The sequence below is a fragment of the Anas acuta genome, chromosome 2 (assembly GCF_963932015.1).
Source record: "Anas acuta chromosome 2, bAnaAcu1.1, whole genome shotgun sequence".
Classification (NCBI taxonomy): Eukaryota; Metazoa; Chordata; class Aves; order Anseriformes; family Anatidae; genus Anas; species Anas acuta.
The window spans coordinates 143055459-143082440 of record NC_088980.1 but is presented as its reverse complement, the minus strand read 5'-3'; the positions used below and the strand labels follow the sequence as shown (position 1 = coordinate 143082440).

The 26982-nt window shown below is 38.7% G+C and overlaps 1 protein-coding gene across 8 annotated transcripts in view; it reads left to right on the top strand.

Moving 5' to 3' along the window:
• Positions 1-26982, top strand: part of TRPS1 (transcriptional repressor GATA binding 1) — a 213663-nt gene that overhangs the window by 49379 nt on the left and 137302 nt on the right. For 7 of the 8 annotated variants that reach the window (XM_068672528.1, XM_068672533.1, XM_068672532.1 and 4 more), the window contains 2 exons: positions 4858-5987; positions 13818-14421. In XM_068672528.1, the coding sequence (XP_068528629.1) occupies positions 4858-5987; positions 13818-14421 (1734 nt within the window). The remainder of the gene's footprint in view (positions 1-4857; positions 5988-13817; positions 14422-26982) is intronic. The other variant, XM_068672536.1, reaches the window with a different exon arrangement.

The following is a 26982-nucleotide window of genomic DNA, read 5'->3' as shown; positions in this document are numbered from 1 at the left end:
GGTGTTACACAAACTTGCATGAAAGCCAGGAATCTGTTCTGGCCTGCATGACATGAAGAACTTCATAAACGTGGGATGGTTAAAATGTTCTGGATGCTGTATTGCACAAAGCAAATGAATAAACAAGAGCATTAGAAAATACTTCAGGATTAGAAGATTAGGAGTAATTGGCAAAGGCAGACTGGATGGCTCAGGAGATTGGTAGGGGATCTAGAGCCTTTCACCTCCTGATTAACCAAAGATGTAACCCAGTTAATCAAAAAAGGTGATATATTAACATTTGATGTTCTAATGCAGATGGTTGCTCTAGTTTCTAATCAGCAGTTGCAGCAGAGGCCACAGGTCAAAGACATCTGTGCAAGCCCTTACGGTTGAATCTCTTATGTGGATACAAGCCACTGGTTTCTGCTGGTGAAACTTTCTTCATGAAACACGATTGCAGGAGCTGGCTGATGTTGTCTATACATATATACATATATATATATATATATAAGGCATATATATATATATATATATATCTTTTTTTTTTTTTTTTCCTGTAAGCAAAGTGGTATTTTTAAACTCCCTTGACATAATAAGATTTAGGATTGAACTTCAAAAAGGGGGAGGGGGGGAGCATAGAGTATCAATTGTATCAAGGGCAGGTTAAATTTAAAACACCCTTAAAAAAAAAGACAAAACATACCTTCCCTTGCTTGAGTCCATCTATTCCATGAGATCATTGTTTTCAGTCTGAATAATGAAGGTAGTATAGGCATACCTGTTGGAAACATATAGTGCAATTATATTGCTTTGTTGAAGTACTTGCCAACATGCTGTAGAAAGTATGTTTTGAAATGTTGTCAATTACTGTGTTATCTTTTCTCCTCTTTCTGGCTATTTTTAGAAATGTGCGTGGTAAGTGAGGAGATAGCTTAGTTGTATTAGTACATGAACTTCAATTCTTGTGGTAAATTTAGTCCTGATCTTTTGGATTTTGATGTTTTTCTGCATTAATAGATGAATTTAACAGTTAAGAGTTCTGAGTTTCAGGGAGTCGTGCTGTAACTGAAATGTATTTCAGTTTAATCCCCAGCTGAGACCTGGCCTTGAAGAGCAATTTTTGAAGAATACCAGCGCAAACATCTCAAGCACAATAATGGAGAAGCCATTCTAAATAGCCTTCTTCCTCTGTGCAACACAATAATGACAATAGTATTGCCATAATAGTGGTGCTGTAGGAGTAAGTGATAATCCCAAGGTCTCAGAAGAAAGTGACAGTGAAGAACTAAATCGTGTCTCCCCAGCCCATACAGATGCCTTGCACATTAGGTTCCCTTTACAAAAAAAGAATTATAAAGATGAATTTTCTTATGTGCTTACTGAAGGAACTGTGGATTTAGAGGTGTTGTGTTTACAGTGCAAGTTGTACAAGTACTTTTGCTGCCACTACGTTGCGAATACTACTCTGTGATCTGGCACTTTGGATTCCACTGCTAGTAGAATTGCAGAGTTTTAGCATTGCTTTTGTTTGGTTTCTTCTGCTTTATACTGGGGAGGAGTGTCTACTGAAGAAAATATAGCTCTGTGAGGGCAAAGCAGAGGACTAGGTTTTAATGAAATCAGTATAAAATGTGGGAATACTAGAAGTTACCACTTCTAATATCATACACAAATGTGGATATTGATGTCTAAACTGAACGTACATCTTTCTTTTCACCCTTATACTTCACTCTCCTTTATTTTTCCTGTTTCTGGGGATGGTCAGAGAGAGCAGGAGATTAAGGACAGTTACAAACCCAGTGAAGGAGCTTGGTGCCTGTACATAGCGATATGATATGTAACTGAAAAATCTGAAAGTCAAGCCAAGTCTTGAGCAGAATGCATGAATGCAAACAGTTCTGCAAATGTGTAGGCTTCATCCAAATTTGGCTGGCTGAAAGCTGAAGCAGCCTCAGTTTATACCAGCACTTTTTCCTCCAAGTGCTTCTCCCAGCCTCTGTGTGGAAGCCAGTTTCTTCACTTCTTTTTACCTCATGACCCTCCGAAGAGGCTTTAAGTAGGTTTTGTTAGTGCATGAGAAATGTTTTTGAGTGTAATAACATTAAGATGACCCCGTGTTGCCTTTCACGTGCACGCTCTTCTAATGAGATACATTAATTTGAATTGTGGCAGGGTAGTCACAGAAATGCCAGCCCAGTAATTGATAATCAATTAAATTCTAGTGCTGTGAAAAATGTGTTTTTTTTTTTTTTTTTTTTTTTTTTTTCCCTGTATTGCAACTGGTAAACACAAATAGTGTATGAATACTTCGTTCATTTTTATCCTTTTCTGATGCAGAGAAAGGTGTATTAGCATAGGACACGAATTTGCTATGTATGCCACTGAGCAGGATTAGCAGAAGTTACGAGAATTTACAGCCCATTGTATAAAATGCTAGTAGGAATACTATGTTTTTTCCAGCATTCGTAAATAAAAGTAATTAGCAGTGAGCAGTGGCAGGCATTATTGTCACTCACAATTTCGAACTAATTTCTACAGAGTGTCTGCAAAATAGGTTTGTTATCTGTAGGCTCTGTAAATGGACAGCTAAGAGTAATGGATGTATTTACTCATTAGCGCCACTTAAGGTAAAGCATTTTGGCCAGTTTTCTGTGCATGCATCGAACAAACATACGTAACTAATTAAATGAGCAAAACCAGATCACCTTGCATCTGAAGCAATCACACAGTGAACTGCTGTTATTTTCTGTTTGCCATAATTCCATCAATGCTTTCTTTAAGTTGTCTTTCAACACCATTGAGACTTTGAACATTGAAATAGTGCAGTGGATGAGGGCCTCAAGTGCCAGATACTATGGAGCTCACCCAAATCCCACTGTCAGTGGATCAGACTCAGTAGGGTTTTGTCTCCAGTTCTTTTTAGGCATAAAATTTATAAAACAAGATATCCTCAGCAGTACAGAAGGTCTATTAAAACTTCCCTCTTGAACCTTTTCAAAATCAAATTCATGACTTGGTATCAGCACTTGGAGTCCCAGTTTAAATGAAAATATTGTTATATTGTTATAGTTAAATCCTAGCTATTTGGCTCTCCTGCTCACCAGTGCCTATTGAGATATGTTTCTTAAACAAACATAAAGCAATTTTCAGTTTATTTAAGAAAAAGTTTTAACCAACGTATGGGAATTGTTCAATTGTTCTTTTTTTTTTTTTTTTTTTTTTTTTGAGTCAGAGGCTGAATAGCAGCTCATTATACCATGGTTTAGCAACTCATTGACTCACTATTCTGATGTACAATTCTGATGGGACACACAGGATAGCGTCTCATTCTTTGAGCTAAATGGCTAAAAGGCATTTATATTATATGCATTTAAAATGTTTACATTTCATGCTGTCTGTATGTCTGAGTCTTTCCGTATGGTGTGATACTGAATGAGCAGTGATCACATACTTTCTTTGTGGCACAGCTGTTGAGGAGGAGATGAAAAATAATTACGCCATTTGCCTAATGCATCACAACTGAATCCTGCAGAAATGTAGTAATACACTTACTAGTTGGGAGAGTGAAAATCTAACCCTTTGTGGAAATTTTATATTCCCTATAAGGCATCTCCTGGGCAGAAAAACCGAGATTGTGGCACGTTAGCTTCTACCCATGTCCCTGATAGAGTGGTGTAGGCTGGCTGATGACAAAAAAGTAGCTGGCTGTGGATTTTGGGTGTGAAGAGGAATTATTTTCTGGATGCTGTACATTGTTTACTATTCAGGAAAAGAAGTAGAGCAGCGGTGACACTTTTGTCAGGAGATTCTTTTTTTGGCCTCCAAACCAGTTGTACAGGAGCAGCAAATCCCCCTGATGTCACGGGGCAGGTGTGGTGCACTCCTGGGAAGGGCAGGCCTGCCTGCTGTGTGAACACACGCTTTAGCAACATAAGCTCTGGAAGCCTTGTTTCCTTCCTGCAGACAGACCATTTTGCTCAGAGATCATGAGAACAGTTAAGTAGACCTACCTTTTTTTTTTTTTTTTTTTTTTAATTAGTGATGTCATGGCCTTGGGTGTGGTAGGTTTCTTTGCCACATGCCATTTTTCTACTGTAGTTTTTCCATCCTTGTTTTACTAAATTGGGCTCTGTGCATGAGAGGACGGAAGATTTCCTTGGAGAACGTCTGCACTGAGTAATCTTTGAGAAAACCGCCTCTCGTTTCAGACATCAGCCACTACTGCTTTGTTAAAAGGCATCCTGGCGGGTACTGGATACTCCTACAGGATTGTTCTTTAGAAGAATTGGTCATACTTCGACCCAGCAAAGTGACTTCACTCTTTTAAATTTAATTTTTGTGTGCTCATGTTTAGAAAGCAATTCTCTTGGGCATTTAAGCATGAATATCATTAAAACATGTAAGTATATTAAAAAAAAAAAAAAGACTGAGGGCTCATTCTTTTATTCCACACCTGATACAAAATCACAGCAAAATTTCCTGACGAAGGGTTCAGGGATTTGGGAACTGACTATTAGATTGTCTATCAATAAATTGATTTAGTGATTTAGTGAAGGAAGCAACAGGCCTATCGAGGAAATCTGAATTCCAATCATGTGGATGCATGCCGCAGTTTTCTCAAATGTTTAGTATTCATATGGAATATATATTCAGCTGTGTGAAACATTTCATAATCTTCATGAACAAATGCTAAATAAGTTGAGAGTGTAAGTATGATATCTTGCTACATTAGTACAAGTGCACAAATGAAAATGGTGTTGACATTGTTTAATTAAGAGGCTTATGAGTTAATTGCTCTCTGTTTCTCTTTCTTTTTTGCTTCCTTGCTGTTTAAATCTACAGTGGAGGTAAAATGACCCTATTGTTTATTCACAGGTTACTTTAGGTGGAACCTTCATCGGAATTGGGCGGAAAACTCCAGATTGCCAAGGCAACACCAAGTACTTCCGCTGCAAATTCTGCAATTTCACCTACATGGGCAACTCGTCCACTGAACTAGAGCAACACTTCTTACAGACTCACCCAAACAAAATGAAAGCAGCCCTTCCCTCCTCTGATTCTGGTAAAACTTCAGAGAAAAACTCCAATAAATCCAGTCCTACTCTTCGACCATGTGATTCTGGAGACTTGGGGAAGTGGCAAGACAGAATCACTGTAAAAGCAGGAGATGATACACCAGTTGGATATTCGGTGCCCATCAAGCCAATAGATTCCTCTAGACAAAATGGTACCGATACAACCAGTTACTACTGGTGTAAATTTTGCAGTTTCAGCTGTGAATCGTCCAGCTCATTGAAACTATTAGAACATTACAGCAAACAGCATGGGGGAAACCAGTCAGGAAGCCATCATCCAGATCTGAATGATAAGCTTTCTAGGGGATCTGTCATTAACCAGAATGATCTAGCCAAAAATGCAGACGGGGAGTTAGTGACAAAGACAGAAAAGGGTGCGAGTGTGGCAAAAAAGAAAGACTTGACTAGCAAAGGAGCAGAGGACAGCATGGTGACAAGCTACAACTGTCAGTTCTGTGACTTTAGGTACTCAAAGAGCCATGGCCCAGATGTAATAGTGGTGGGCCCACTTCTCCGTCACTATCAGCAGCTACACAACATTCATAAGTGTACCATTAAGCACTGTCAGTTCTGTCCCCGAGGCCTCTGCAGCCCAGAAAAGCACCTTGGAGAAATTACTTATCCATTTGCTTGCAGAAAAAGTAATTGTTCCCACTGTGCTCTCTTGCTTTTGCACCTGTCTCCAGGGGTGACAGGAAGCTCTAGAGTCAAACACCAGTGCCATCAGTGCTCATTCTCCACTCCCGACGTAGATGTTCTCCTGCTTCACTATGAGAACGCACACGAAGCCCAAGCGTCTGATGTCAAACCCGAAACAAATACCCTGCAAGGGGCGGACGGGCCGCTGACTCTCAAAGAGAACAAAGAACACTCATGTACCAAATGTGACTTTACCACCCAGGTGGAAGAAGAGATTTCCCGACACTACAGGTACAGTGAAGTTTAAAATGATTGCTAATAGGAACCCAAACAAATGGCCCTCCTGATTCCTTAATTACATGTCGTTGTTCCCTAAAACTGAGGAAACTGGAAATCAAAATAGGAATGTGCATAGATGCAAATCTTTATAGCCAGGGTCCAATCCAACATCCACTGTGTTATGGAAAAACACCAGCTAAGTCCGTGGCTTTAATTACGTGTTTAAACCTGTGCGATGAAGAGGGAGATTTGGATTTGTGTGTACATGTTGAAGTTCCATCATATTTGAGGTTTGGTCAACTATTTTCCACCCAGTATCTCTTAGGTACTATTTTAGTTAATGTTTTTTTTACCAGAAAGCTGGCATCTTCATTCATTAGGGGAACACAAATGGCTTTACTTTCCAAGATAGACTGTGAATCCTTTCATGCTCCGTAACAGTGCTTCAATGTACTACCTTTTTGTAGTATTTTCCATTCCCAAGTCCAGCAATGCAATAATGAGTTTAAGAGCATTCCACTGCTGTTTTGGTGTTGGTTTCACACTGGGAGCAGACACTCTTTTGTCTGTTGATGTCATCCCCCAAGATCCTTTTGCAGATGCTTATTTTTGTGTTGCTGGTTCACAGTGTCATTCTATTTATTTTAAATGCTAATGTTCCTATTTGGAGGTGGATGCAGCCAGTCTCCTGACTCAGTCTGACACAATGTCACGATGGCAGCCAACTCCCTGCTAAACTTCTTGGGTCAGTTCCTGTGCTGTTGTAAACTGGCAGTCCAGTTTACATCGGAGGAGGAGCTGGCTCCTAGACTTTGTAAAAAGCTACAGTTATGTGCTGCTGCAAAAGCAATGTTAAATATTAGAAAATCATGCTGAATATGTTAATAGTTAAGGCTAATGCGTCAACAACAACGGAAAGCTCAGTATCTATCTCATCTAAAAGATCTTTGCATGGAAGCCAGCTAGAATGAAGACAAAAGAAGATGCATTTTCAAAGCTAAAGCTTTGTTAAAAGCTCAAGAAACTGTGCCACGTTTAATAGATTCCAAGACATCCAAAATTAACAAAGGCAGACTGGGGCATGATACTTTAATAGAGATTAAAGCTGGGGGCATCCAAATGTTGCCCAACAGAGGGCTGCATTGGCAATGTATCAGGAGTCTATTTAAAAAAAAAAAAAAAAAAAGAGCAGATTGCTCATCTTTAATTTGGAACTAGGGCCCACGGAGGATTCAGGTCCCAGCATGCAGTGCCCCATTTTTGATCCAAGTGGGCCTCAGGGATGTTGTGCGGATTAATTAGTTAATGTTTGTAAACTGCTTTGAAGATGAAAAGTGGTATCTAAGTTCCAAGCGTTATTATAGCAGCTTTGAGCTGTGCTGTAGAACTCCATAGGCAGCACTTTGTCCGCCGCTGGGGCATGGCATGATCTTTTTTTAGTGGTTAAATAACTGGAAGATTGAAATGGCTCCTTGACTGAAAAACACTTTTATTTTGCTGCAGCTGCTAATTTAAGTTTTAACAAGCACGCCTAGTTAAAATCCTTTTTCCCAAGGAAAGGAGAAGCCATGACTTTGAAAACTGTAAGGCAGACACCCCATGGCAGCAGTTTGTCCTCCAGAGTGCTCTGCACCCTTCAGCCCCAGCAGTTGTCAGTGGGAATTGCTATGTGATGCACTCTTTGGAAAATCAAGAGACGAATTTAAACATTTGAATCTCAATTTGTTTGTCTAAAATTAGCCTATTCTGTTGAAAACACTCAAACAATGTATTTTTAAGCCTTCAGTCTACCGCATTATAGAGCACTCTGAGGATGTTGTATAGTCAAAGCAAAGAACAAAATCCCCACAACTGCCAACTTCTTTCCCTTTCCCTTACCCTGCTCTCCCACTCCCTTTTAAATTTGAATTTTGTTTATTTTCTACATATACTGCTGCTCTTCTTTCCCACTGTGCATCGTTTTTGAAGTCACAGAAATTAGTTTGGTTTTTGGTACATGCTCTGTAATGGCAGACACCTCGCTTTGCTATGCCTCAGTTTTCATACTTTTTAATACACCAAACTAAAACAAATAAAAAAGACTGCTAGGGCATTATTCTTTCTATTTATATTATTATCAGGTATTTGTTTTTTTCCTTTTTATTAACAAAAGTTTTGCATATACCTGATTTGTATTTCCTTTCCCTTTTTGCATTTTAAGAAATAAGGGTACAGATTAGTTCAGATTTTTAAAAGAACTTAAAAATAGTGGTGTAAAATAGTTGTGTTGGGGAGTTATGTGACATACATAGAAAAATACTGGTGTGGAGGCTGCTCACAGCCTAGCTGGTCTTCTCTGTGGCTTCAACAGAGTTTGTCCCAATAAAACTGTTAGGCCACACCATTATATATTTCTGATTTATATAAAATTATATACACAAATATATATATATATATATATATATATATATATATGTATATGTAAACTGGCATTTTATATAATAAGTGGCTGAACGGATTGTAATGATAAACATGGTCATAAGCATTAATGTGGTCGCAGGAAGTGTTTTGCCATACACATATTTAAGTTTACCATAGATAATCTGAGTATTGGAGATAGCTCTTACTTATTTGAGTTCGTGTATTTTTTTTGTCTGCTTTCTTCATTATGTTCTTTTTTAAGACATAGACATGAACAGCATGTTTAATTAATTTGCTTTTATTTGGTTTCCTTTCGGCTCTTTGTCTACAATTTGCCGGTGTCAGTTAGTTTATTTTTTTTTCTATGTCTTAATATTATTCCTTTGCAGCCATGTATTTGCAACAGTGTTAGAATTTGCAAAACTCGTTCATATCAACTTTTCTTTCTACAGATATATATATTAACATTTAACTCTCATTCAATATTTCCTTGACACGATTATTTGAGACCTGTTCAGTTAAATTTGAATTTAATGAATCACATTGCACTTGAGTTTACTTGTATTTAAACTTCACTAAAAGGTGCTTACTCAAATAAATCCCCGGAAGGTTTGTTGGCCTACATTTTCTAATTCTGTTACTGCTCATTTTCCATTATTCCTCTGAGGAATCAGGTATTCTATGTGTTCATTGTGAAATTTATTTATTTTTTCTTAAAACTGTCTGCTGTTCTGATGAGCTAAAAGATGCAACACATGTAATTTAGATAAAAATCATATTGACTATTAAGGGAAATTTTGCATGTCAGATCACTCAGTCTAGATATTATTTTTCTTCTTGCTTGAGAATAATTATTTTTATTTTTTCATTTTTTTCTTAAAGCTGAATGAGGCTTCTTGCAGACCTTTACTGCCAGACTTTTTATAAAAATGAGGGAGAACAACACATTTTCTCGTTTTTGCACATTTTTTTTTTTTTCATAAAAATCCTTACTGTCAAAAAAGACCGACAGTAGCATTTGATCAGTGCTAGTGCTAATTACAAACACTGTACTTGAAAGATGGCCTAAAACTCTTTAAGAAATAGGTAGGCTGGTGACTGTTATTCATTAAACGACAGCAAAATATAAAAAGCAAATAGACTCACAAATGAAATACGAGCTTTGGCAGTGGAGCAGAATCATTTTTTTCTAATAAACAGAGATTATTTTTGCAAATGCACATGACGGCAGCTTTGTAGGGCTGTTCAGCAGAATTACATGAAATTTCTCACCTCTTAAATGTCAGTGGAGTGAGATGGTAAAGGCAGGGGGGTACCAGTGGAGCTGCAGCCTGCATGCGCCCAGCACCGTGGCTGTTCTCTGGGGACGGGGGCATTGGGGCTGTCCCAGAGTGCCCCCAACACCAGCAGGCAGCAGAAGCTGGAGAAAGGTCTGAGACATTCTGGTTGTGGGAACGTGGAGCTTTTGGGCTGTTCCCTGGAGAATCTAACTGAGGGCAAACGTGTAAACCGAGGCCCAGCAGCTCCTGCTTTGCGGCAGAGCTGGGGCCTTCACTTGGCGAACAGCAGCAGCAGCTGCAAAGACCTTTTCCATCCTCCTGACACCTTAATTCACTGCTCTGAACTTGTTTGCTCTTGCCAGTGGCTTTTGCTTGCATTTCATTTCAGTCTTGCTCTCCGCTCTGCCCGTTCTCCTCCCCTTCCTGCCTTTCCACTGAGTTTTCTTGCTTGCTTTTTGCTCCCTTTGCTTCTTCTGAATATTTTCCTCTCCTCACAAGACCAAGTGCAGCACCCATCCCCAAAGTAAACTTTCTTATGAGCCTGTTTCTTCACAAGAAATGTTAGCAATTATTATATTCTTAATGAAATTCAAAGCATGCAAAAAAAATGAAAGTGATATGACAGCTGTACCTTCATCCAGAATATTTTCTATGCCCTAGAGCATAGGAATGTCTTCAGGTAATTTTAAAAAAATTACTTGTTTTGTAAAGGATGGTATTTTGTAATACTTCAGACTAGTTAGAAGTATGTCAACAAGACTTAATTAACAACTCGCTAGTGTCAAGAGTATCACAGCCTATTAGAAATCTCACATAAATAACATTAAATCTATCAAAAAAAAAGAAATCTAATCTCTCCACCTTCAGGTTTTGCAAAGAAAAATTCTTATGTTCTATTGCAACCCAATTCAGGTATATTTCAGTCGAAATAAATGATAGGATTTTATTAAGTTGTCAAAACCTAACAGGGCAGCAACAATTTGGCCAGAATTCCGTGACATTTAATTTTGGGATTGGGCCATAACTGTTTTAATGTCCATGAATAATCAAGTCTTTGATTTATTTAGTAGTGAAAATAATAATGCTAAGTGACATCAGTGGATGGTGTAACATTGCCTTTCCATTGTCACATGGGAAGTATGCCAGTTTATGGCTTGAACCTGCTTTTAGTTTATTTGAGTGATATAGGCGCAAAGTCATAATGGGGAGAATGCTGTTTCCATCTTTATTTACCTAATTTTCTTCCATATTTAACTTTTCCTCAAACGTCTATCCTCTGACCAATAAGCACAGAAGTGCTTATTCTGTACTTTGCAAACTGGAACTTTGATTTTTTTTTTTTTCTTTTTTGCCTAGTTTTGGGAAGTTCTGTGCACAAATATAGTTGTAACTTAGACCTTTAGGAACCTTGTGTAGATTTAAAATATGGTACAATAAGAAATGAAAGCTTGCCAACTTGTCCTCTTGATTGCTCTCAGGGTGGGGTGAAAAGAATCAGAGGTGAAAACACTTCTTTTTATGCCTTGTTCTGGGGAAGGATAAGAGTTTCCAATTCTAAAAAAGTTCTCTAGGGTTATAATAGTTATTATTTTATTTGAGACTTTGACTTACATTGGACAGCTACAAACTTCAGCTTGCTTTCCTTGAGCTTTTGGATAGAAAAATATAACGGACATGTAAAATATGAAGATTTATAATGACAGCAATGGACACTACTAGAGAAGTATATGTCCTAAAAGAAAAAGCCTGTCGGCTACTGCTACCTGTCTAAATCAGTCTTTTCCACATCACAATTTCTATCGCAGTTTAACGGGAAAACTACAGGATGTTTCCATGACTCCCTCTGAATAGATTATAAATCCTTTAAATTAAGAAACCTCTCACGTAAAAAAGGTGATTTCAGCAGGGCCCCAGCCACTCAGTTACAACTGTATCTAATATTCTACATTTGTTTGTGGCCTCACAAGCATGGCAGCACTCCTGTGGTGTTTACTGTTCCTGATCAAAACCATTTAGCCAGCGTGGAAGGGAAAGGAGGGAAAAAAAATAAAATAAAATAAAAGCAAGTTAGGCAGAAAAAGATCAGCTGTTTGGAGGTGTGATGTCTGTAGATGAGAGCCAAGTCAGAAAAGGGGGGTTAGCTATTGAAATAGCCAAGTTAAACAAGAGACACTTAGGGCTAAGTAGTCTCCCAAAGGATTGATAAACTTTAACATGGGGAGGTATGGGGTTGAGCCATTAGCCCCAAATGGTGTCTTGTTTAACTTGGCTTTTAAGATAACTAGCCCCTCTCTAACTTGGACTTCCCTGATGGTATCCCACCTTTACAGGGCTGACCCTCTTTAAAACTTGGCTTTTTGTATTTGTAAAATGGTTTTGATCAGATAGCACTCTCCCTTTTTTTTTTTGGTTCAGAAGAGAATTAAGCTTGGTTTAGAGAAGAATTAAGTTGCAAGAGTGAATATATTAGTGTCGCATTGAGAGAGAAGCTGATTTTAATAAAACACAATTGTAGAATGAAAAAAGAGGAACACAGCCAGAGTAGGATTTTAACCCGCAGCTTTCTCTCCTACAAGTAGGTTTTGTTGCCATAAGGCTATATGGAGAATAGCTGACTGTATTTTTTGCGTAACTGAATGAGCCCAACTAGTCCCTTAAAATGAATATAAATACAGAAAATGACAAAAAGAAAACTGATATTGCACAAGGGCTAAAAAGCTCAAATTTGAATGTGTGCTCATGTCTGCACGCTGACACAACTGCAAGAAAATCAGACAATGTAAATAACATATGGTTTGTTTTTTCAACTAAAGGAAAGAAGGAAGACAAGTTGTTTTTTTTTTTTTTTTTGGAAGTTTGGCAAGTTGTCCCTTCTAAACTATCATACTTAAACAGGGACATTTTGTGTATCATTCCAGTTCCACAGATGCATTGAGAGCCAAATCCTGCTCTTACTGAAGTCAATGGGAGTTTAGCCATTGACTTCACCGAGACCAGGATTTGGCCTCAGCAGAATTAATTCCAACAATTGGAGTTGTCAGGGCAGTAACAGATTTCTCATGCAAGTTTTGTCCTGTGTGGATAGTGAAAGGCTCGTTTTCTAGCTTGGCTGAAGATGCTGTTGTGGCTCTTGAACGCACGGGGTGTGGATGTGTGAGCGGATCTGCAGGGAGAAGGTTGCTGCAGCTCTGCGAACGTGTCGAGGAAGGGCAGGGACGGTGCTCGGCTCGGCCTGGCGCGGCGGGGCCTGATTCCGACAGAGGGCTTGGACCACTTCTGTGCATTAAATGATTATTCATAATGTTATATAGCTCATAAAAAGTGCTCTGTTCCTCTGATAGATAAAGTGGTAACATGTTGTTCCAATGTAGCAACATATGCTTTACATAATTTGGTAATACAGCACTTTATATAGGCTTCGCGAATGAAAACAGGAAGGCGCGTTATTCCATACTGCTCCAGGTCTTACCCAATCACTCCTGTGTTTGACAGGAAAATGCAGCTTGTATTGACACAGCCAACTATGCTGCTTTTGCTTTAGAGCAGCATCTAAGGTCATGTTGAAACGTCCACAGAGGACAAATAGTATTGTTTGTTGTGTGCAACCTGCCATCCTTTGGTGTGTTCTTATCCCGTAAGTTAAGCAGAGTTCCACTTAAAATGATCTCTGTCAACAGAAGTAACTAAAAATGGTGGAAAGCAAAGAAATTTTTCAACATTTGAACTTTCTAGAGTATATTTATGTGAATACTGGGTTTTATTTGTTTGTTTTTTATACAAAGAAAACTTTCCCCTTCTAACTATTCGATTTTGGTTGGAAAAAAAAAATATTACTTCAGTGTTTCTACCACAATGGAAAGTGGAGAGTGTACTGCAGCAAACAGGAAAGGAAACAACACAAATCCCAGTGAAAATTATATGAAGTTTAGAATAATGCAGTGGAGTATGAATGAACAATAGGAGGTCATTGCAATGCGTGGGGGTGAAAAGCAGCAGGATTTTTCCCCTATTGTGTCAGACAACAAAGCAAACCTGCTTGCTTTATTGGAGGGACTCGTACTGTACGTTGAATTTATTTTCTTTCTTCTTGGGTGGGTAAAGCCAGTGAGAGCGGGAGGGCTGAGGGGAGACTGGCGTTAACGCACTTCTCGTTTCCTTCCAGGAGAGTACACAACTGCTACAAATGCCGTCAGTGCAGCTTCACAGCTGTTGACACTCAGTCACTACTAGAGCACTTCAACACTGTGCACTGTCAGGAGGTGGACGTCACTACAGCCAATGGGGAGGACAGTCACGGCGTTTCATCTATCAAGGAGGAGCCAAAAATTGACCTCAAGGTCTACAGTCTGATTAATCCAGACCCCAAAATGGGGGAGCCCATATCTGACAGCATAGTCAAGAGGGAAAAGATAGAAGATAAGGAAGTGCTTAAGGAGAAGGGTTGGACTGACAGTCCCGCTGATGATCTTCGTAACGTGACCTGGAGAGGAACAGACATTCTGAGGGGGAGCCCGTCCTACACACAGACCAGTTTAGGCTTGTTGACCCCCGTGTCTGTTGGCCAAGAGCAGCCAAAGCCTTTAAGGGATAGTCCGAACGTAGAAGCTGCCCATCTTGCGCGGCCCATTTACGGCTTGGCGGTGGAGAGCAAGGGCTTCCTGCAGGGCGTGCCAGCCGGAGCGGCGGAGAAGGCCGGGCAGCTCACCCAGCCCTACCCTGGATCCGGGGACGGCAAGGCAAAGGATGAATCCCAGTCCTTGTTACGGGTAGGAAGCTCTCTCTCTCTCTTTTCTTTTCTTTTTTTTTTTTTTTCTGATTACATGTATGCTATGTTTAATTAGGCATGCGAAAGATTTCTTCATTTCCAGAGAGAATGCATGGGAAAACAAAAATAAAAATCAGGGGAAGACTGAAAGATTCAAACTTGTAGACTGAAACTGACAGGTAAATGTTCCAAAGTGTTTGCATAAAACAGTGCATATATTTGATGCAGTATTAGTAAGCAAGTGAATCTGCTTTTGCTATTTAGCTCTGATTGAATTTTGTTTAATCATTCCTGCTAATTGTGCAGGTTGATGATGCATTTGAAGAACGAGGGTTTAGAACCCCAGAAGGCTGCACATCTGTTACACTGAAACAACTAATCACCTCTTAAATTTTGAGGTGGTGTGACAGTTCACACTTAAGCAAGATTTCACATTATTAAATATATAAGAATATGAAACCTGAGTTAAATGTTAATAAAAAATAACCTCTTTTTTTTTGTAAAACAGCATAATTACATATCAATTTTGACACTTGTCTGGTTGCCTTGGAAGCAAATAAAAGAGAGAAAAGGAAGGAGCTTGTGTGATAAAGAAGGGGAGAATATTCATTACACCAAATAATTTCTATTCTGTCTTTCTAAAAAAATATATAATAGTAAAAAAATGTAGACATAAGGAACTTCCTAACTTATGCTTTTTCCACTGTTGGTAAACTTGAAGTTAGAAGAGTTCTCAAATTCTGAGGAGCTGAACACAGGGACAAATAAGAGCCTTCCTCCTGGTGTCATCACTGAATTTTTTCAGGGGCTGCTCCATATTTGAACTTTTAGGAACTTGCAGGTGAACTTCACTAGAATGGAAGTGGTGATCATCTCTTGTTCTGCATTGTCTTTTATAAGAACATTTATAACCATAGCTTCCATTACTGTAAGAGGGAACAACATGACAGAAGAAGACCAAAGGCAAGATAAATGTTTTATTCCATGGTCTGCTAAGTTTATACATGTATATATCTGTCTCCATATACATATATATACATATACATATATAAATCTTGAAAGCTCTTTTAAGATGAAGTCAGTAGTCTTAAAAATATTACAGTTATTCTAATTATAAAATAATGTGTCTGTCACTTAAAGTCTGCAAGCAATTTAGGGGGACCACAGTCTTTTGTGCCTTGCAGGTCGTGAATAGCTACTGATGTCAGATGTTAAGTGTATGAGAAGCAGTCACAGGATGACAGGTTCCCGGTTGGGCCTGGGTGTGTGCTCATTGTGAATGGCAGGTTTATATTTCTCCTCCATTTAGAAATATGTCTAAATATATATATATATATCTGACTAGCAGTGGAATTCATGCTGTACATATGACACGAGTTATATATTGGCCAGAGGAGCCGTTTATATTTTGGATTTATCCAGAGTACAAATAATTTTCATTTATTTTTTGACTTCTTAATACTATTATCCAAAGAGACCTGGTTATTGTGGAATCAGCTCTGTAAATGTCTAAATTTGTTTGGTAACTAGAGCTTAAAATCTGAGATAGTAGAATAAGACCATTATATTATGATTTTAAGGCAATACTAAATGAAAAAATGAAAACTGTGCACTGGCTGCTTCTCATGCCATCCTTTAAAATAAGTTCAATCTTTATACAAAGATAATAGTATATTTGTTATTATTTTTTATCACTTTGGAAATGTTTTGATCACTTCCAGATTTTCAAAAAATATAAAGTACCAATAACATGCATGGTTTTCTGAAAAAAAAAAAAAAGTTTTTTTTTGTTTTGTGTGCATTAACAGGGTATATAAATTAATTTCTTGCATTTTAAAATTATGTGAACAACCCAACTTTTTTTTTATATGGTTTGTAAAAGGATTTAATACTGGATTAGGTCTATACTGACTGGTGAAATCATGCTGACACCTTTCAAAGAACAATTACTTTTGTATACATTTTTACCTTCATTGCCTTTGGACTCTGATGTGCTAAGTACCTGGTTGTCTCTGGTTGTCTGTTTTTTTTTTTTTTTTGTTCCCTTCTCTTTTTAGTTATAATAATTTCATTTTCACTTTTCTTTGGAAATTGGGCAAGTTGCCTTTGTCAGTTTGAATTATTTAAGAAACAAGTGGGGAAGTTAACTTTCTACTTCTGAGGAACAGAGTCCCCTAATGATATATTTCATCACTATTAATGGGTAGAGGAAAACAGTGAGAATTCAAGCTGCTTGAAGATAAGGGGGGGGGGGGAGCTGGAGGACAGGAGATGGGGGAAGATGGAGTGGGATTCTGTGAGTGATATTAATTCTTCCAGTGAGATGGATGGTCCCCTGTTCCCCTGGATCTGTGAAAAAAGATCTAATGGAAACCTTTATTTTATTTTATTTTTGATGTAGTTTTCTATGGACAGAGCTATAGGATGAAGTACTGGGGCCACTAAGCAAGAAGAAAAGGTGATGGTCAGCTTGACCAGTGGGAGCTTTGTGTTGGGTGTTATGAATACCTGGAAGCTCACTCAGTCTGGGCAGAGTTAGAAAGTGTTCAGAAAAAACCTTCTCCATTTTGGGAAAAGTTAATTTTGGTAATCCTGAAAATAAAAAATCATACTGTTACCAATTCTCACATGATTATCCACTTTTGGGGAAATGTGTTTTTCTAATGTGAAATAGTTGGCAGAAATAGTTAATGTTACTCAAAAATCTGGGGCTTTGTAAAAACAAGGGGTTAAATCAGTACATACTTGTGGTATCATATAATGAATTCTCATGCAAAATACTGTATCCCAGGACGACTGGTGACTAGGAAACAAAACCTATAATAAAATCGCTGTAGACACCTTCATTTTGTGTTTTTTCAAAGATCGGCACAGAGGAAGCCAAAAATTTGGGATTACTCAGTGAATAAACACTGTGAGAAATGGACTGAAAAAATCTAACACATCCCTTTGGTTGTGCTGGCTATTCAGTATTTATAGAGTGGTTCTGTTTATTAAGAATGATTTGTAATGATTCAACAGTAGCAGTAATACCATGTGCTTTTCATTTTTTAGTTCTCTCATGATGACTGGGGGAAGGGAGAGGGAAGATAATGTTTTTCACATTTTTTTCATATAGATAGAGAGTTCAATGTTGCAAGGCAGTTTTCTAGATACTGAGTTTATGATTGGAGTTATTAGCAATTTAACAAAATACCAAGGACAATACAGATCAACAGGGGAAAGGGTGAAAATCTACAGTTGCCCCCATAGTTCTCTAATGATAATTGTAAACTTTTGTAATTAAGTGTTTCTCAGTTTTGGGTGTTCTGTAAGCTGTTTATGTGCTGCTTTCTCGCATTCCTTCAATGCATGATGGTCGTGTTCCCTCCCCAGGCTCCGTCCTACAGTAGATTATTCATGGGAGTCATTAGGGTAGGATTTATTTTCTTTTTAGTGGCTTGTGACCTTTGAGGAGCTGGAGATAGTGCGGTGGCAATAGCTTGAGCTCTGCATGTGTGCAAGCACACATATGCAGGGGACGCACCTTTTTCCCCGAGAGAGCTTCCAGGCTGTGTGTGTGTAACAGAATCTTTCTCAGGGGCTTGGTACACTTCTGTGAGTAGCTTTAATTTATTTTTCTTATTAAAATGTTTCCAGCAGCTGTACTTACAGCGAATATGTATGTTTTGCAAATGGGAATTACAAAAAATGTACCTCAGCGTGGTACAATGTAGACATTATTTCTGCTCTTCCTTAGAGTAGCTGATTTTTTAGTTTAAAGATTTGTTGATACTGGAAAGTCTATTGAGATGCAAAAATGTTCCTTTTTTGGGTAGCACATTGGCAGCCAGCAGACTCCGGGCCAGGCAGATTGTTTAATGCTTTGACAACGCTGATCTTGGACAGCAGGAACTTTTTGCTAAACTGATTTTAAATGAAGTGGCCTGTTTTGTTATGTGTGGACACTGCCGTACAAAGTTTTCCACAAAGCGGGGAATTGCAGCCTGTGCCTTCAGATCTACATACAGACCTAGTTAGCCCCCCTGAAGGTACTGGTAAATACTGCTTCCTTGCATCGTAGTGTAGCTGATGCAGATGCAGAATAGCAGTGTGCCCTGCAGGGCTGCGTATGCCTGAAAGCACAGGGAGATGCCTATGTATTATTAATTATAATTCATGCAACGGGTGGATTTGTGTACCGTCAGAGGGAGAGAGAGAGAGAGATCATCAAATTATTGCAAAGGTACTGGTGGTTGTTGTCAAAGGGAGATGGCAGGCTGTAACATTAAATATCCAGCTGAAGTTATGGTAACATTTGCTGTGAGTTTTTTATACAGGAATAAGGGATAAAAGCAGCTCTGCTATTAAATCGAGATTATTTTGCAGCACGATGATTAAACTCCTCACGGGAAATGACAGTTTTTCAAGAAAGTTTCCATTTACTTTAAGGAGAGTTATTTTTCTTTTTGTCTGTGATATTTACACTCCTGATATTTCTTGCAGTGTTCAGTCAAGAAGTTGTTACATGGCTTTAAATTCAGAGAGAGGAAGTCAGAAAAATATATTTGTCCTCCCCATTTTGCTTTCTTCTCTGTGACCAGTTATGGCTCATTCTAAAACAAGCACTACGTATGCAAGTATCAGTAAATTTATGTATGATTGATTCATTTAATATCAGTGTAGTAGATGCAATCCTTAGTAGCAAAACACTATTTCTCTTGTTGTAAAGCATTCTCCTGCTATCCGGAGCTGGATTCCTGCAAAGCGGTGCAAATGCCAAACTGGCCTTTGTGATTTCCAAAATACTACTCCTGTGCATATAAACATGAAATTCTTGGCCAGAATGGCAACATACCTTTGAGGTAAAAACTGCCTCTCAGGTGTTGGTAGAAGTCTTGCTGCTGCCTTCAACGCAAAGCATGCTCTTGGGGCAGGTTGTGTTTTAAGTGTGATTTTTCGGTGTCCCACATCCAGCCACCTTCTGATAGCATCTCAATGGTATATCTACAGAATTAAATTTAACAGATATAGTTACATCATATATCTTGTATTTAAGTTGTTGGAGATCTTGGACTCGGCAGCTCATCCTTCAGCCACGTTGGGGAGGAAAAAAAAAAGCAGCCCTTTAAAGAAGAAACATCTGAAATAGTTTCCCTGTAGCTGCATCTCATTTTTTTCCCATTTCCTCTGACTCTGTTAGAGATCTTTCAGGAAGTATTTATAGTCAAGGCCATTCATTGCCATACGGGTCCTCTAATTAGCTGAGGGGAACTCAGCAGGCACTGTGTCTTACTAACGCACACAGCTCTGTCAGGTCACAGAGCTGCCAAACGCTCTCTCTTTTTTTTTTTTTTTTGAAGCACCTGTTTCCACAAGTCTCTGCTCGGGGAGGTGGTGGGCTGCTTTTTAAATATAACTACATCCTGGAAAAGGGCAAGAATCATCCTGCAAGGAAAGTGAGAAAATAAAGATAGGACGCAAAAGAGAAACGGTTTTGAGGCATTGGGTTTCCTGCGCAAAAACCGAGCCGGGTGAAATCCCGCGCTGGGGAGCGGGCCGCGAACGGAGCTAAAATAGCTCGCCGAAGGTTTGAAGCCGTTGAGAAACAAACATGTACTTGGCTGCTTTTAGCAACTACTGGAACCAAACCCACAAGAAATTGAATGTTTTGCATTACTCATCATGACAGAGTGATCAGATCGGACTAGAAAGTAACTTTTAGAAAAATGTTAACCTGCCCAATTCAAGGCATGTTTCTGGTTTTTGTGTGGGGTGTGCCTGTCATGTGGAGAGACAGCCCCACCTCGCGCGTGTTTACCCACCCGATGGTGCATATTTTTTATTTATTTTTCTTTTCTTCTGCAAAATGTGGTTGAGGAGAGCTTTAAATGATAAAATCATTATTTGGGTGGGGCACGGTAATAATGCGAAAGGGCAGCAGCTACGTCAAAATCCTTGCTGGAGAGGTGAATCAGTCGGGGAACAAAGAGCTGCGAGGGCTGGGACAGGCCCCCGGGCCACTGCGTCAGCAGCAACAGCCTTACTGAAGTTGCTGTGATCAATAACGATGATTCAAGCAGGGAGAACCGAGATAATTCTTGATTTAAAACAAGCTCCTTGGTTGGGATGGGAGAGGCAAGAAGAAGAGGGTGCCCTCTCGTATTGAACTGACCAGCCAAAGCATCTGTCAGTCAGTGCTGGGTGCAATTAACTTGTTTACACATTACCCTTGTTAGGTGGGATGGGAGGACTTGTCTTTTGCCCTCTCAGGTCTGATGTGTGGTACCTGGGTCACTGGAATGCCACTTTGCTCTCGTGCATGAAGCTGGCCTTGAGCACCCCCAGGCACTGGGGCAGCCACTTCTTGCCATGGTGCAGCTGCAGTGACCGAACCCTGTGTATGGTGGGCACCTGCCTCCATCCCCCAGGAGCAGATAATTTTATTTTTTAATCAGTCGTCAAATACACTGCTGAATTTTATTATTATTTTTTGCAACGTGGATGTGACTAGGTTGTACTTTTAAAAGAAACAGGGTCATGGTGTGGAGCGCAGCTGTGGGCCTTGCATGTGCACATGCTGGAGCAAATAACGCCGTGCAGCCTAAACAGTTCAGAGAGCTGGCTATGGGAAGCACCATTTAAGCTTGGAAGTAAGTAAACAGAGCTTCTGATGTGCTGAATGATTTCAATAATTAGCTGAGCTTTTCCAGAGTGTCAGGGGCAAAAATAGTTACCAAAGTTTTGAAAAGTGCAACTATAACAATTAGACAGTTCTGCTCTTATTCTCTATCACTAATAGTACTTTGCATTAGATTGTATACCTGAAGTGGAAACTCAAATGGTATTTAAAAAATGAAGATAAATTTTGCCAAACTGGATCCAATAGGAAACACACACTCATGTCCAAGGGCAGAACTTGCTGCTAACTTGTAGATTTTCAATGGAAAATTAAATTTCATAGATGAATGCCGGCAAGGATTGTACATAATTCTATTTTTGCCTGAAGTACTGTGGTGCTGAACAATGAAAATCTATGTGAGGATACCTTTAACATCTGGAAGTGCAGAGTGGCTTTCTGTGTTGAATTTCAGAAAACTCTGTACATGTACTTTGGTAATTAAAAGACACAATAAATAGATTCTTTCAGAAAAGGAATATTATGATAGACAGCAAATAAATGTTTAATTTATTGGACTAAGAAAGGATCATTGTAATTATAATTGATTTGAAGGAATCCAGATGCTATCCACATCTGAACAAATTCAAAATGGCGAAGATTTAAAGACAGATTTGTGAATAAACAGTGCACACACACATGTTCTGGGATTTTTCCATGGAGCTATCTAGGGGTTAATACACCCAATTAAAAATGGCAACCATGGAAAATAGTTCTGTTATATGAACAGATGTGTGCTGAAACAAATATACATATGAGATATGCAAAAGGGTTTATGGAACTTCTTTTGTTACCTTAGCACTCCTCAGAGTCTGCATGTGGCCACCTTGCAAGTAGTCTTAATTTTAAGATCTCTAATGCAGCACAATTGATTTAGTGAACAATTTCCTGCCTAATAGAATTTATTTACTTATTGCACCAAGTTCTGTTTTTAAAATGATGCTTTATAATGGCTAAATGGTTCTGTTGATGTTTTTCTAAGCATTCTTCTAAGTAGCATTATGTATATTTTACGAAATCTTATGATCTTCGTTGTAGCAATAAAATAATATATGCATGCAATAGGAATCTGTAAATATACATATTCTGTACCATGCTACATTGTTTACTTGGAGTTCAGATAGAATATTATTTATGCAAAGACAAGAGAAGGAATAAAATAATATATGCATGCAATAGGAATCTGTAAATATACGTATTCTGTACCATGCTACATTGTTTACTTGGAGTTCAGATAGAATATTATTTATGCAAAGACAAGAGAAGGAATAAGGATGATTTCTCTTTTTGCAGTGTAGGTTTCTAAAGCAAATGGCACAGTGGCAGCACAGGCTGCACAGTGCTTTGCACAAAGCAGGGAGCTTCCTAATCGACTTTGCAATCGTTGTTTGGTTCGTGTTTCCCTGTGCTGCCTGAGATTTGCAAATAAAATTATTTTGTTATTATCATATATAATATGTAATTTTATATGTGATATTGTATCATATTATTGAAGCCCATATGTTGCCTAAGTCTTGGACAGCATTTACAGCTGCAGCAAGTGTGCCTTTCCAGTGAAGAGGGAAGAACAGTTCCTGCTCAGATTGCTGATCAAGTGCTTGGGAGTTGCTACTTGTTTTGTTTGCTGTAATACAGCTGGTGAATCATATTTGTCCTAGTTAGATGGTTAATCCCTTCTGATTTCTTAGCTTATCTAGGCCTTATACTCCTGATTCTGTCTGTGAAATGGGAGTAAGGGCAGTTCCTTGCCTCAGAAGGTGAGAGTGAGGAGGTGCTTTAAAATCCTTATTGTGCAGTGCTACGAAGAGCCCTCCCATAAGCATCCTGAGTCAATATTGCCAATTATCTTCTCTGGGCATGATGATGTAACTTATTGCAAAAATACTGGCAAAAGAGAAAAACTTAGGAAACATCATCATTTTAACTTTGTTAAAATTTCTCTTCTCCCCTTTAACCTGATTAGAAAAAAAAAAAAAGAGAAAGCAGGAACTTTTTTAGAGTGAGGCATTTGTGTTTCTTGTTTGACTTTGACCTCATTTTGGTTTACATGCCTCTGATGTGTAGAGTGGCAAACTACACATTTTCACTTATGGGAAGAAGCCTTTAACGATGGCTTAAACTGCAGTCTTTAATCATGTCAGTTGCCTCCAGCACTTGCTGAGAGTAAAATTCCACCCTCTCCGTTTTCAGATGGGTTGTACTATTGGCTGTTTCTCCTTGCAAGACCGTCTGTGATTTGAAAATTGTGTTTAAATAAAAAAAGCAAGAAAAAAAAGAGAAATAATCAGAACATTTGTCAAGGAATTTGTTATGAATGGGAATGAAGAGCAATGCAAACAACCTTGGAATGAGTTTTAATTCACATGTTATTCTGGGAGCCTGCAATTTCTGGTGAGAAAATGGCATATTTTAGGTCTATTTCCTCCAGTTTCTGGCATGGAGCAATGCCTGTTTTGTTCAGTCAGATGTTCAAATGGGAATTTTGAATGCTTAGAACTAATTTTAGTAGGTGGGGGGCAAATTTATTATGATGCTACAAATAGAGTTTGATCACAGCTGCTCATTACAATTATAAAAATCGGCTGTGAATCACTTAAACTATATTTACTGGTTGGGGAAAAAAAATAGAAGGAACTCATCTGTAGAAAGCTCTGTCTTGTTTCCCTTAAAGTTTTGACTATCATCTTGTATACAGCCAGTATTTTTGAGTTTCATTTGATCATGCTGCCAAAGCATTTTCCTGCCGCTCTGCCCCCATCCCCCGGCAGTGATATGGTGCTCAAATGACTCCCATTCTTTCATGAAGAAATTGTATCTTTTTGTGTTAGGGTGAATTTCTGAGCTTGTTCTGAAATTACAGTAAATCACATACAGACCTCTTCAGACTTATTAAAAGAAATGTTAGGAACTTCACTGGAAGTTGGGCACTTCAAAGCTGTTGCTGCTCCAGTCTGTACATGACTAAAAGGCTGTAAGGCAGACACCGCAAGGTGAAAACTTAAAAATCAAAGCAAAACTTAATACACCGCTATTATCCCCTTTATAAAACGTATGGAGAACGATATCTTTACATATTTATGAGTTCTTTTTCTGATAGTAACTGCTTTAATGTTCATGGTGTTACGTTCTTGAGTTAGAAGAGAAGATACTGACATACACTCCTTATTTCTTCAATGTTTCGTGGCAGCAGCTCTCCCAGGCTAAAATGGAGGTATCCGAGACCTGTGTAAAAGTTCACATTGTGCAGGATACATTCAGTCAGCCTGTTTCTTGAGAAAAGTATTTTCTTCACAATTCAGTTAATGGACTCAGCTATGGTGATCATTTTGGCATTCCTCCCTGCAGCTGATAAAGAAGACAAAAAGCTCTCCATTGGCAGTAGCACAGTACCTGTTAGTATATTACTGAAATTCTTTTATATTTGACTAAGTATGCTAGAAATGTATGTATTTCCTTTTGTTTAAAATTCTTACAACCCATACCTTATGCAGGGTTCGAGGGGTGGGGAGAGTTAATGGAAATCTTGATTAAAATCTTGTTGGCTTCCAGGCTTCTGATTCTTGTAAACAGCTTGGCACCTACATATGCTTTTGTGCGTACGTGTGTATTACTAGTCTGTTTACTGGTTTAAAAATCAGAATGAAATTTAAGAAATGAGATTTATTTTAAAATTAAAAATGTCTTTCCACTGATCCCAGAACCTTCTGCAGTTGTTTAGCCAAATGGTTTATAGCACTAGTATTAATCATTTTTAAAGCAAAGAGTATGTTCCAGCTTTACTGATTTTTCCATTACAGAAAATTATGTTCCTCTTAGCAGAAGTTTTAAATCTGGCTTGATTTTTCAACAGAACCTCTCATGCCTAAAAGACTGTAAACTTAATCAGCACTTAATCAATTTGCCTTTGCCTCCTAATAGCCAACTAAACGGTTGGAGGGTAGAGGTCTTTACAGTAGGCATCCATAATGACTGTCAGAGCAGAATTGATGCAGGGAATTTCACAAAAATTAAGTGGGCAGTTGGTGTCTGCTAAATTTGGTGCCTCAATCTGGGCTGTCTCAGTAGGATATTGTGCTAAGGGACCCTAACACCAGACTCAGCTTCAGTCAAGCCTTGTGACTGACTGCGTATGTCTCAGGAGGGTGAGATTCACCAGGCTTCAGTGCTCCAGGATTGCAAGGTATAAAGTCTAGGATGGACTTTTTCTGAAATGTAGGCTTTCTCTGAGTGAATGACAGCCTGGTGAGAAGGCTTAATCATTGCTGAAGGTATTTGGAGGCTTTCTTGGTGATACTTTCTTAAGAAGTGAAGCAGAAGCCATTTTGGACATCAGTCTCCCACCCAGGTACTTCACAGTTGTGAGGAAAGAAGAATTTTAAAAGCACTAAGTAGAGAGATATGTTATCTGTGAGAGTTCTGTAGGTCCTTGGCAAAGAATTTAAATTTTGTAAGGATTAGGAAGCCAGCAGGACCTCAATCCAGTTGTCTGCACTGAACCTAGTACGTAGGTTTTCCAGGCCTCCTTTCCCAAAATATACATCATCTGCATCACAAATGGAGGCTTCCTGATTGGGAGAGATTAAGAAAAATTTTCAAAAATACTTTTTCTCCTAGACATCTGCACTTTGCCATGGTTGGAGATAGGGTGCTGGTCTGAATGGTCCTTGCTCTGACAGGTTCTCTCTTGAATGCCTACTAGCATGCACATAAAGGGCCCTAGTGATCTGATATCCTTCCTACCAAAAATATTCTCATGGCCTTGATTTCTTTCATCAGCACCGCTAAGTAAACCTCAGCGAGGGTAAGGAGACGTGTTGGAGCACAGCAGAAGAGCAATATGGATGAAACTACAAATTGTTAGTCTGTTAAACACAGATTATGTCTTTGGGTACAAATTCCATTAGCGACTGAATGAGTCTGGATGGGTAGTAGCTTGTGGAAGTATTTGTTATGACAAAACCAACTTTTCATTAATAGACAAAGTTATCCTGTTTTCCTCTGTAGTCTGGCCAACATCAAAATGTTTTAAACTAATTTCAGACTTGTAAAACACTGTCTATCAGATACAGACATATGGATTGAACTAGTAATTTGCTTGCCATCTGCTGATAAAGGAAGGAAAGCATCTAAGTAGAAAATGAAGATTTTTTTTTTCCCCCTTTGGAATGTCATATGGTGCCTTTAGTAGTTGTTTGTATTGACATTTTTATTGATTGTTATGTAAAGTGTTACATTGCATTGACCTGCATCTGTTTTCACTCTGATAATTATGATTTTTTTTTTTTTGGTTTAAAAAATATCCATAATCATTTGAGCCTATAAATAATGTAGCTAGAAAATAACCCCCTTTGAATCACAGAAAAGTTCTTATTGTATGAAGAATACAAAAAGAATAAGCATATTCTTTTGCTTACTCTTCTCAGCGTATGAAAACTACTAACAGAGTTAATTATAATTGCATTTTCTTTTAGTCAAAATTTCCCTTTTCCTCTTGAGAGATAGGATAGAAGCCAGGAAAAACCATACATTCCCAACATAAAAACAAGCAAACAAACAAACAAACCTGCCAAAATGTTTCTGCTTAGGGGAAAACGGATACATGAGCTTTCTGGGCTTTTCCCTGAGTGCCTGTAAAGTCTTCTTCCCTCTCCAGCTTTGAGGGTTCGTGCAGGCCAAGCATTCGTTCCTCATCTCTTTGCTGAAGCTTACCCGTGCTGGCAGCAGCTAAAATCACCACTTCCAGGGGGGATAACAGCGTGGTTGGCCCACAGGGGCTAGAGGCAGGCTGCTTCTCTGTGCAAGTCATGGTAATTAGTCCATAATGGAAGTTTGTTAGTTCTTTTAGCTGATGCTTCTAACGTGCTTGTCCAGGTTCATGAAGCATTTAGACTTTCTCTGATTAAC